The sequence below is a fragment of the Corythoichthys intestinalis genome, chromosome 15 (assembly GCF_030265065.1).
Source record: "Corythoichthys intestinalis isolate RoL2023-P3 chromosome 15, ASM3026506v1, whole genome shotgun sequence".
Taxonomy (NCBI): domain Eukaryota; kingdom Metazoa; phylum Chordata; class Actinopteri; order Syngnathiformes; family Syngnathidae; genus Corythoichthys; species Corythoichthys intestinalis.
The window spans coordinates 17525684-17537312 of record NC_080409.1 but is presented as its reverse complement, the minus strand read 5'-3'; the positions used below and the strand labels follow the sequence as shown (position 1 = coordinate 17537312).

Below are 11629 nucleotides of genomic sequence, written 5' to 3'. Positions count from 1 at the left end.
TGTACTCCACTTCCTTTGACCAATAGGCTTCGTGCTATGGAAAAGAGGCGGGGTTAATGCAAAATTCTCAATCTATAACAACCAATTGTGTGCATGACAGCACATACTAGCCACCAATTACATCCCCTCATTTTGTGTCTGAACACCCATTGGTGCTCAGCGGAGGGGTGTTTCTGCAATACCTGTGTACCGTCAGCAGATGATGCTATTGTTTTTAAAACCAATTTCTTTGGTAGGTGGAAAATGTAGGAAAAAAAAGAGTGTGAATGCAATGTTTATAACGGTATTGAAGAGCCACAAACGCTCGAAATTCCACCATTGAACTGAAAAAATTCTAGTTTGAAAGGTAATGCCAGTTCAGAAAAATCTAACGGCATACATTCCTCCGGAAAGTAGTAATTGTCATGCGAAATTTCCCTAAAAAACCCTTGCCAACTTTAAATACAAAGTACTTTTCGGAGACTAATGCGATGCATTTTCCAATTTTGTACCTGAACATATGCCCTCAATGCATTCCTCTTAGTCCTTGTGAAATTCCTCATAGTAACTCTCTTCGCTCCCCTTGGGACAAACTCGTCTGTCCCTAACTGTTTCCTTGTCCCTTATCAGTGCTGTTTCTGAGAGTGTGGAAGACCAAAATTACCAGAATAAAATATGAAAATAAAAAGGAATACAAATGAATAGGCACAATTACGAAACTCTACAAAGGTTGAAGTATTTGATATAGAATTTATCATTACAGTGTTACCTCGACATACGATCGCTTCGACACATGATCTTTACGACATCCTATGTAAAATTTGACTTGCCATTTGTTTCTACATCCGACGATATGCTCAGAATACGACGACATGACAGCACCACGGACGGACGCACAGCAAATTTTCTTGTGAGAGAAATCAACACAGGTTTTAAAAAGGTTTGTACAGATGGTCAAACAAGGAAAAATTGACACTTGACTACTCATGGTAACACCGCACAACAAAAGAACTCTGTTACTGCTGTACAGTGGTATCTCGACATACGATCGGTTCGACACACAATCTTTTCGATATCCGACGTGAAAATTTGACTCGCCATTTGTTTCACATCTGACGACATGATCGAAATACGATGATTTATGACAGCGCCGCAGTTTCTTTAATTTGTTGCAAGACGGACGCATGGCAGATTTTCTTGTGAGAGAAATCAACATAGTTTCCAAGAAGGTTAGAGCAGGTGGTGAAAAAAAGGAAAAAGGTGACGCTTACCATTGAAATGAAGATGCAAATTATAGAAAAATATGAGAATAGAGTGCGCATCTGTGAACTGGCGCAACAATACATCTCCACGGTCCTCCTCCGACCACCGTTTGCCAGTCATTATAAGTTGACAATTATTATTGTGGTAACATCGCCAAAGAAATCGCCAGCTTCGTCAGGTTTTTATCATTTATTTCAGAACTTATCCAACACAAAAAGCCTCTTGACCGCCAAAGTAGACGGTTACTCTCAGACGCTCAGCTCCCTCTGTGTCACGTCAGCCACGCGGTGCGTTCAGGTACAGAAAAAAAAACGTCCGCCACATTACAACCCGATTCGTTACACTATTACATGAATTATATTATTATTCTGATTTTATTTATTATTTATTTGTTTTGATATGTGTATTGCCATTTGTAATAGTACCAGCAGTATTTATTAAGGATTTAGTGCTGGTTTTTGGGCAGTGGAACGAATTAATGGGATTATAATGTTTTCTTATGGGAAAATCCTGCTCAGCATAGGACCATTTCGATTTACAAACAAGGTCCTGGAACGAATCAACTTCGTATGTAGAGGTACCACTGTACATGCAAATTTAAAGTGCGAGTATCACATCTACTGCTGTCTTAGCATGTACACACTAGAGGCCGCCATTCCTCAACAAGAAGGAGCATCAGTTTTCTAACCCAGATTGACACATTTGATCTTGATACAATATCTGCAGCTGAAGACAATTGGAAGCTTATTAAGGCCTTTTGGAGATGTACTCATCGGCGCCCCGTACGCATAATATTTGTATGTTTTGAGTTTGCATACAGTGTTAAGAAGGCTTTGAGAATGCCACCTGAGTAAGGTTAGGAGACATATCTCCTAAAAAAATGTTTAAACCTATTAGTTTTATCGGCAATTCGATTTTTTTTCTTTTACTTATCAAATGAAAAGCCACTATTTTGCTCATTTTGTTAGTAAGTAAACATTTGGACTTATGTAGTGGATACATATTTGCAAATTTTAAAAGATGAGAATTTTTGATAAACTTTTATCTATTGACATGTAGGGAAAAAAACGAGACTGTACCTTTTAAGGCAGGCATTTATTTTAAAACTGCGTACATCCCCACCTCACAGACTGTCTACAATGTATGTAAAATGATTTCAATCAAAAGTGGAAGGCTACTGTTGCTAGGGTTAGCTGGTATTTCCAGTATTAATCCACAGGATATTTAAATTCAACATCATCTCCAGACGCACAATGGATCATGGGGGAGGAAGGGAGAAGGGGTCATTTGGCTAACACTTCAGTTTAAAAGGGTTCTTCTTTCAAACAGAAAGGAATGAGTGTCGTCCACTGGATTTCTTTGAACAAGCACTTTGGTGAGAGTGGTGGCAATGACATTAATTAGGCCACAAGTGTACAAACTCAGGTTTAACATCCTTTTCTTTTTGCAGATTCACGTTTGCAGATTTACATTTAGCCTGCCTTTAAAAGAAGCGTAGATACACTTAAAAATAAACAAAAAATATCGTATTTTACAGACATGATGGCGGCAGCACAATCACGCCTGCATGATTTGTACTGATCATTCTGGAAGGTTGACAAAAAATGACATGTTTACAGGACATGAAACCAAAATATAATCATAAATACAACAATTCACATCTTTCTATACCTGTCAAACATTATCGGGTCATTATGTGTAAAGTGAAAAGTGTCCCGTTTACAATCATATCAATTTGTAAGGTGAAACTTAAAGTGTCATTTTAATAGTTCAGGGGAATGGTAAATTTTAGCATATCAAGGATAAAGGGGAAGAAAGCATCTCATTGCACGTTAAAGGTAGTGACAAAAAAAAAAAAAAAAAAGAATCTTAAGTGGCTTTTTTTTGTATACCTGGAACAGTCTTTTCTAATTTACCTGTACCTAAAAACAAAACACAAATGGAATGACCAAGCATGTGCATCAAAATGAAGCCTACATAAATGAGTGGCATTTAGCAAGACATTAGCGGCCACGGGTGTTTATGCTGCGTTATGCCAATACCAAAATTGCCTTGGCTTTTTAAGGACACACATAACCAAATAACAAAAGTCTTATTGCATGATGTAAATGCTATAATCCTAAATGCATATCTTACAATATCTATCAAAGGGCTTGTTTGCTAAGTGCAAAGTATGCCAACTACACTTAAAGACAACACTTCCATTGCTGTGAAGGGCATGTCTGTTGGTGAAAACACCTTTAAATAGCTGTATGACAGCCTGACAGGATGTAGTAATGCCAAAGTGAAGGGGGAGAAAGAAAAAAAACAAAAAACAGAAGTTGTGGCACGTGAGCACCGATGGCTGAAATTGGATCGTGAAAGATGCTTTGGGATTCATTTGTGACCAAAGTTTTGCTTGAATGGGGAAGGCCTTTAAACCTGCAGCTGGTAAAATGAAAGTGTTTACTATGGATAAATAAATAATAATTTAAAAAAAAAAAAAGCACACTGCCTGTTTTACAAAAATATTAAATAAGGTGACGTGTGGGTTTCTCTTCGAGTGCTCTACATATGGCTAGATACATGTGCTTTGACAGATGAACACCTAAGACAGTTGAGGAGCAAACACAGGTTGACCCAGTTGTGCGAGGCAACATAGACCCGCATTGAATCCTAAATATAGCACCAGCTGGCATTGCAGACAGACCAAAGGGTGCACAGAGGGTCAGATTCAACAAAACGAAGAGAAGCAAGAGCAAAAAGTGCCTTAAAAGATGCAAGAGGAATGAGAACAGAGAATGAAGACACCTCTTCATACACGTGACCCAGTGTGACAAAACATTTACAGGCATTGCACTAAGGATATATTCATATCTACAGTATATATTTAATTTTGACTATTTACAAGTGAGAAACGCAGCCCTTGTTGAGAAAATATAAAGATTTAAATTCCTATTTTTGTGAAGCACATTTTGTGATGCAGAACCTCGCGTCAGCAAGCACGAGCATCTGTTCTGCATGCAGACAACAAACCAAAACAATCCTATCCAACATGCAAATACCCTTAAGCATACACACAGACACACGTACGTGGCCAACAAACATTCATACAACTACAGATACACAAACTAGTGTTCTACAACAGTTTGAACACTTGGTCCTTGTTGCAGCAGAGGAAATTAGAAAAAAAATGGGGGAAAAGTTTGCCAAAGTAACTGAAATGTGAAACAAATAGTGACAATTCCTATCCCCATAATCCTCTGGGAGATGGCTGCTTGTCTTCATTGTACGCCAGCAAACGTCTCCTCAAGGCCGTACAAGAAAGCAGATCTTGATCTTCTCTTCCGTCACATCCCTAACACCTTTTTTGCCAGCCAGCGCAAACTGGCCTATCACATCAAGCAATCCATCCATCCAGCCACCAAGCAGACCAGCAGGCTCCTTGTCCACCCATGCTTATGCTGGTGTTTGGCAATCCTTTGCGACTGGAGGATGAAAAGGATGTGGGGGCTGAAAAGGACTCAACGAGGGGTGAAAAGAAACATCTTTGTGTTCAATTTGACTCATTGGGTGCTAGCTCGCTGGGCCATGGGTCAAAGGGAAGTCAGACCAAAGTTACAGCGGCAATAAATCATGCCACTGGAGTCCAACCAGCTGTCTGAGATGGGATCATACCGCTGGACAGTGTTCAGGTAAGATGATCCTGAATGACCTCCTACAACATACAGGTAATTGTCCACTATAGCAGAGGCCACACCTGCAAGACACAATAGTTTCAATAAGTATATGTCAATTAATGTTTACTTCGAAATCAAAATGCGTTTATCATTTAGGCACAGAAGATAGTGGCCTAGAAAATTTGCAAACTGACCACTAACTCATTTTGCAGCTTCGGAATGAATTGTATCCCACAGATTTTTATTTGCCTGTATACTGTAAATAGTGTGTACAAGTAGTTGCATCTCAGGAGTAGCTGCCCACCAATTTCTGTGTTAAAAATGGCTACCAGTAGACTATCATCTAAATTATTGTATCTCAGTAATCTAATGGAAGTGTGTTTAGTTGTTCTGCCTATCACTAATCGTCACTGGCAAAGAAGAATAGTATTGATTGACAAGAATTACAGTGTATTTTAACTGAGAAATTGGATCATTTCCTGTACTACACGTGTTAATACCTTGCAGCACAGTTACAATACTTAATTCAGATCTTCAGTACATTGTTAAGAAGACCACATCTGGCACATGCCGAGTTTGGAAGTACTATAGCAAAACATACAAAATGATTATCCAAAGAAAAACATAATTTTCAATTACTGCATAAGTACTAATTATTACATCACTACTAATAATATTAATAGTTACATAATTACTGCACTTACCAGTGCGTGGATCATTCATTGGTCGACAGGCAGTCCACTGGTTTTGGTGTGGATCATAACGCTCAATGCTGGACAGGTGAGAGACTCCATTGTGTCCGCCAACCACAAATATGAATCCAAGCATGACACCCACACCAAAATTTATCCTCTTGTCTGCCATGGGGGCTACCATTTCCCATATATCTTTGCTAGGATCATACCGCTCCACACTGTGAAAGAAGATGCACCATAATTGACACTGGACATTCAAGTCATTGAACTACTGTCGGAAGAAATTACCACCATTTTAGCAGAATTGAATGTGGTTGTGTTTGACCTGTACCGACATCGTGTATCAGTACCCACCAATAAAAAATTTAAAACAAAAACAAAAAAAGATCACATCAGTGTGTGCCTACAACACATAATGCACAGCTTGGTAATGGCACTGTACTGAACAAATCCCCAAAAGACACACTGGGACATTGGCAAACTGGGATTGTTTTGCATGACAGCAAGGCTGAGGGGTTGAGGGTGCTTAGTCCCCAGAGATTCTCTGTCCAAAGACAAACTCCTGAAGGCTTTCGGGAGCCAAGGAAACGAGAAACACAGACTGTGCTCACCAGAGAGCCGCAGGAGCAGCAGTCAATGAAACTTGAGCCTCCACTTCACTTCTGACCTCACTCATAAATAAGCTCTTGGACATTTTCTAAGCAAAACCTTAGTATCTGCCCTTCCCATTGCCAGTTAAAAACAAGAAAATGCTTAAGAAAAACAAGTTTCATTGCATTTGACTTTTTTTCTAGATTGTGACCCAAGTTATGAACAATAAATTTGCATTCATCCAAGAATATTCCCCTGAAATTTGGGTAAGAATTCAAAGCTTGTCATTAAAATGCGCAATGAGGAGAACCTTTTAAAATTAATATATGTTCCCCTGAAGCAGCTAAAAGTAAGTGTGGAACCTTGGCAATATATATCGCAATGTTCATTTTTTCCAATATCATTCAGGCCTATCCCAAACAGAGCTATTCAAGTTATCTGGTGAAAATTTGTCTAGTTTTAGTATCGCACCCTCCCCAAAAAATCACAATGATTTTGGAAAAAAACTATCGTTCAGGCCTAAATTACTTTTTTTAGCCCTTAAAAAGTAACAAAGAAATCCAGAAATACAATGGCATTACCAAAAGATACAAAAATACAGTATATACGCTTTATACTCGGTAACACTCCCGGAAAAAGCGGAAGAAGAAGTAATGTAACATGTTTGGAGTTGGACTTTTTTTTCAAATTGAAAAGGAAAAAAAATAAACCCCTTTTTTTCGGTGTCGGATTGGGACTGTATCGGCAGATTCTCAAATTTAGGTGACTCAGACTTTGGCGCAAAAAATATGTGATCGGGACCTCCTGCTTCTTTTGTTAGCTACTTCAATATTTTAGTCATCAAAAAAACCTGAACACACATCTATCCTACATTCAGTTCATGGATGAACTTGTTCATGTTAAACTGTGCATATGGAAAAAGGTTTAAGAATTTTCAATGAACATAACATGCATGTTTTTTCAGTTTGGAAGGTGTACCCACATACAGCTATGCCATCGACATACTTCTATAGTTCACAACAAAATGAATGGTACCTGTTCATATGAGCTGGTCCATATCCTCCAATGGCATACACCATGCCATCCAGCACAGCGGTGGCAAAACAGCTCCGAGATTTTGTCATAGGTGCCACAGGCTGCCACTCCTTCAGTTTGGGGACATACTTTTCCCCTGACTGCAGATAATATTGGCCATCATATCCTCCCAGTGCATACAGCTCTCCAGCCAGAACCACCACCCCAAGCGTGCTGCGACACTCGGCCATATGCTCTACTGAAGACCAGGTGTTACTTTCGGGGTCCCAACTCTCCACTGTGCTCTCGTGCTTCCTGTAGCTAATGCCCTGTCTCATGTGTGAGGCAATGCCGCCTACCACGTACACCTTGTGGTCAAGCACAGCGACTCCAAATTCATATCTGGGAACACTCAGAGGTGCAAGTCCTATCCACGAATCAGTCTGAGGGAAATACATTTCCATGCTGCAAGAGAAGTGGATTACATGCATTAGCTATGCTGTTTACATAAACATAAGGAAAATGTAGCCGTTACCATTTGGTTATTACCTCTCTAATGTAGCAAAGAGTCCAGCCTTGCCTCCTACTGCCAGCAGTACCTTTGGCGCACATCTTGGTCGTGCCGACAACACAGTCTGATAGGAGAGTCTATGTTCAGGCATAAAATGATATTTGAGGGCCTCGTTTAGCAAGTGCTTGCATGCGTGGTCATCCCGTATAAGATGGTTGGCTTCATATAGACGAGTGAGGAACTTGACGCTGAGGAGTGGAAGGCGTACGCAATGTAGAAGCTGAGCCAAATGCTGCTGTCGTTCTGTAACATCATATTTAATCCATGACTCCAGGGCATAAAATACAGTTTCCTCAGTTACAACTTTGAGGCAGTCATTGGACAAAATTTCATCCAACTCTGCTCTTGTTAGTTCAAAAAACTCCTCTGTCTGACAGACTTCCTCAAAGTTCTCACAGATGAACTTGGTTGCAGCCAGGCACAAGTCATGACAGCCATATGTCTCTGCAAAGCGGGAGATGCCGATACAGTTGCCAGCATCCAGTTGGCTCTCCAAGAACGAGCAACACTCTTTTAGTACAAGCTTGACCTGGAGTAAGTTGGCTGCTGGTAGCAAGGATTCTACTGTTTCCTGAGAGATGAACACTGTGCCAGTGTAAGCATACTCGACAATGGCCTACAAGAGGGAACAGAGTCATCAGGAAAACAAATCGTAAAGTATTTATTTAATATATTTGATATTAACTGGCCTCCATCTTACCTGCAAGGCAGTTTCATCAATACACTGGAATTCAACCTCAGCCGTTTCTTTTTCTGACAGGTTACCTGTGAACATGGCCTTGAAGTAAGGACTGATGCTGGCCAGCACCACTTTGTGGGCATGGATCTTGGCATCACCCACCCGGAGCACAATATCACATAGTTCATGATCCTGCCGCAACAGCTGGAGGCCTTGCAGCAACTGTTCCGAATGTGGCCGTGTGAGGCTGGCAAACATATAGGACTGGTCCTGCTGGTCCATCTTAAAAAGCACATTAAGCAGTGTCATAGTTACATTTTTTTGTCAACTATTACCATACTACTTAAGCCAATGTAAAGTATATAGATATATCAACATAGTGTACAGACATGACTATAACTATTTGGACATGGACACAATGATGCATCCCAGCTGTTTAATGAATTTGAAATGAAGAATTGTTAACGGGTTACAACATATATAAATGGGTCAAAGAAAGGTATCTACTTATCAGATATCGACAGTTATATTGATGAAACGCTGCCATCATTTAAGATCAGATGTTAGGTTTAGAGAGAGCATAACAATCGAATGAGGAAAACCCATAATGTTTAATTAAGCTTAATGCCAGCGGGACTGTCTAAATCTGCACCGCGTGAGTCATATTCATATTCTGTCACAGAAGAAAGAATGATTTATTAATTCATTAGTTCTTCTATAATGTTTGCGATGTAATTACATGCTGTTGAGACGATCCAAAACGTGCTAGCTACCTCTTAGCTTCAAATCCGCTAGAGCGTTAGCTATTGACAGTCACAAACACCGCGAAAATTAGCACCAAGGCATTTCTGCTGGGCCAATGTTAGCATTTAAATTAAAATGGGCAAATGTGAATAAGGCAACACTGCACTAAAACAGCTAAACTGCTTTATTTTTGGTGCTTCGTGGCAAAGCAGAACACAGCTGCCAAAAATAAAAACGGTTCCTGGCTGCATCATTGATTGATATACAGTAACATGGCTGACAGAGACACACATAACGCAACGTTTTGGTATAAGTGCTTTACTGGTAAGTTTTGTTGCCTTGCAATACAAAAAAACCGAACCTAGAACTTACTTTCCGTCTGATGAGCCGCTGTGGTGATCGATTTTGCAGTGACGGAGTTCAGCAGTGACGAGTGGGAACCCCAGGCGGCTATCAGGAAAACAACCTACTGCCAAGCTAGCCACAAAGCTACAGATGGGAGTTCTTATTAGAAATAAACGAGTAAACAGCACACCACTTCCGCTGCTTTCAAAATAAGAGCGTGGAAATGAACGGCGACACAGTAAACTTAAAGTAACTGCAGTAAGACGTGAAACATTTGAAAACACAGACGGAAACCTAGGGATTCCCCTGGGTGCCAAGGGAGAAAAAAATATTTTTCATTGCTAATCTGTCCCCACAGTTTATTCATCTGCACCCACAATTTAGTAAGCTGTAAATACTGATTAGTAAACTATGGGTACAGATTACTAAATCTGACACAATGTAATGACAAGAATATCGTTGCTTTTATTTTTTGCTGTAAATATACAAAATTTAAATGAAGACTCAAATTTTATTGTTGAAACATCAATACATATAGTGCTCGCTAACGGTGTAATTTCTGTACATTTTAGTCATGCGTGTGTGTGTAGTTTAATTTTTCGCGGTTGAAGTGTATATATTTACTATTAGGGCTGTCAAACGATTAAAATTTTTAATCGAGTTAATCACATCTTAAAAATTAATTAATCGTAATTAATCGCAATTCAAACCATCTCTAAAATATGACATATTTTTCTGTAAATTATTGTTGGAATGGAAAGATAAGACACAAGACGGATACATATATTCAACATACTGTACATAAGTACTGTATTTGTTTATTATAACAATAAATCCACAAGACTGCATTAATATTATTAATATTCTTTCTGTTAAAGGGATCCACGGATAGAAAGACTTGTAGTTCTTAAAAGTTAAATGTGAGTATGGGTTTGGGGTGAGTAAGTTATAGTAATTTTATATTAAAACCCCTCTTGTTTTAGTAATTGTATATTAAATTTTATATTAAAACCCCTCTTAATGTTTTCGTTTCAATAAAATTTGTAAAATTTTCAATCAAAAAATAAACTAATAGCTCGCCATTGTTGACGTCGCCGAGCGGGACGTCTCATGGGCTCCCTGTCGTACTTCCACAGTGTCTTTGACTACGTAAGGTAGTGATTGAAATACACCACAAGGTGTCAATGTCGAGTTTTAAATTAATTAGAGCTCTAGCCAAAGAGTGTGTTTTGCCCCTCGACTGACGCCGTAGTTTCCGGGTTCATTATACCTTACGTTCATTTGAGTGTTGACTTCACAATGTACGAGACCTCTGATAGTTTGTATATTGTGACTAAATATTGCCATCTAGTGTATTTGTTGAGCTAAACAAAATATCTGAACAGAGCGACCAAAGTCTGAGTAAGTTTTATGTGTATTTTGCATAGCTATTTTGATTGGGAATGCCAGTTCTCTTTGCATTGAGCGCTTTTCTTTTTGTGAACATTATTTTTTTTGAGAGGTAGGAATATTATTTTTGTTGTGCTTTCACTAAATGATACATATGCGACTTAATTGTTCCGCCCAAATGCATGATGGGAACCATGACTGTCAGTGGTGGCTGCAAATGGTATACTGTATGTTCTGCGTGTACAATGAAGCGTGTTAAGAAAAAGATCATCTCCTGTCATTCTTCCCCATGTCGATCGCCACAATAGGTATATTTGTTGTGAAAGAGTTGCCAAAGTTTATGTCAATAAACGGCGCAGTCCAATGATTGACTGAGTCCACTCGGATTTCTCTGCCTCTTAGCTCTCAATATGCAAAAAAACTGAGTCATTGTAATCTGTTTGAGGCAATGCATGAGCGGGTCATTCCGCGCATGAGTTAAATGCATCAAATATTTTAACGTGATTAATTTCGTGATGAACTGAGGGTGCAAAGTTTGAAGCTCAAAGCAGCGAGGGATCACTGAACAGTTTATCTGCAAATAAATATAATCAGGTGTTATATCAATGGATTATTGAGGAGATGCAAATCTCATGTGGGTCCAACAGGGGTTGGCAATGTTTGGCTGATGGGCCATATACAGCCACTCCATTACGTTACG

The 11629-nt window shown here is 39.3% G+C and overlaps 1 protein-coding gene across 1 annotated transcript; it reads right to left on the bottom strand.

Annotated features, from left to right (window-relative positions):
• Positions 1–2303: 2303 nt before the first annotated feature.
• LOC130931009 (kelch-like protein 28) lies at positions 2304–9716 on the bottom strand. The gene is made up of 6 exons (XM_057859427.1): positions 9568–9716; positions 8473–8733; positions 7751–8388; positions 7223–7666; positions 5606–5814; positions 2304–4981 (listed from the first exon to the last, which is right to left on the bottom strand). The coding sequence occupies exons 2-6, from the start codon at positions 8731–8733 to the stop codon at positions 4818–4820; spliced, it is 1716 nt and encodes a 571-aa protein (XP_057715410.1). The 5' UTR covers positions 9568–9716; the 3' UTR covers positions 2304–4817.
• Between the last annotated feature and the right edge of the window lie 1913 nt (positions 9717–11629).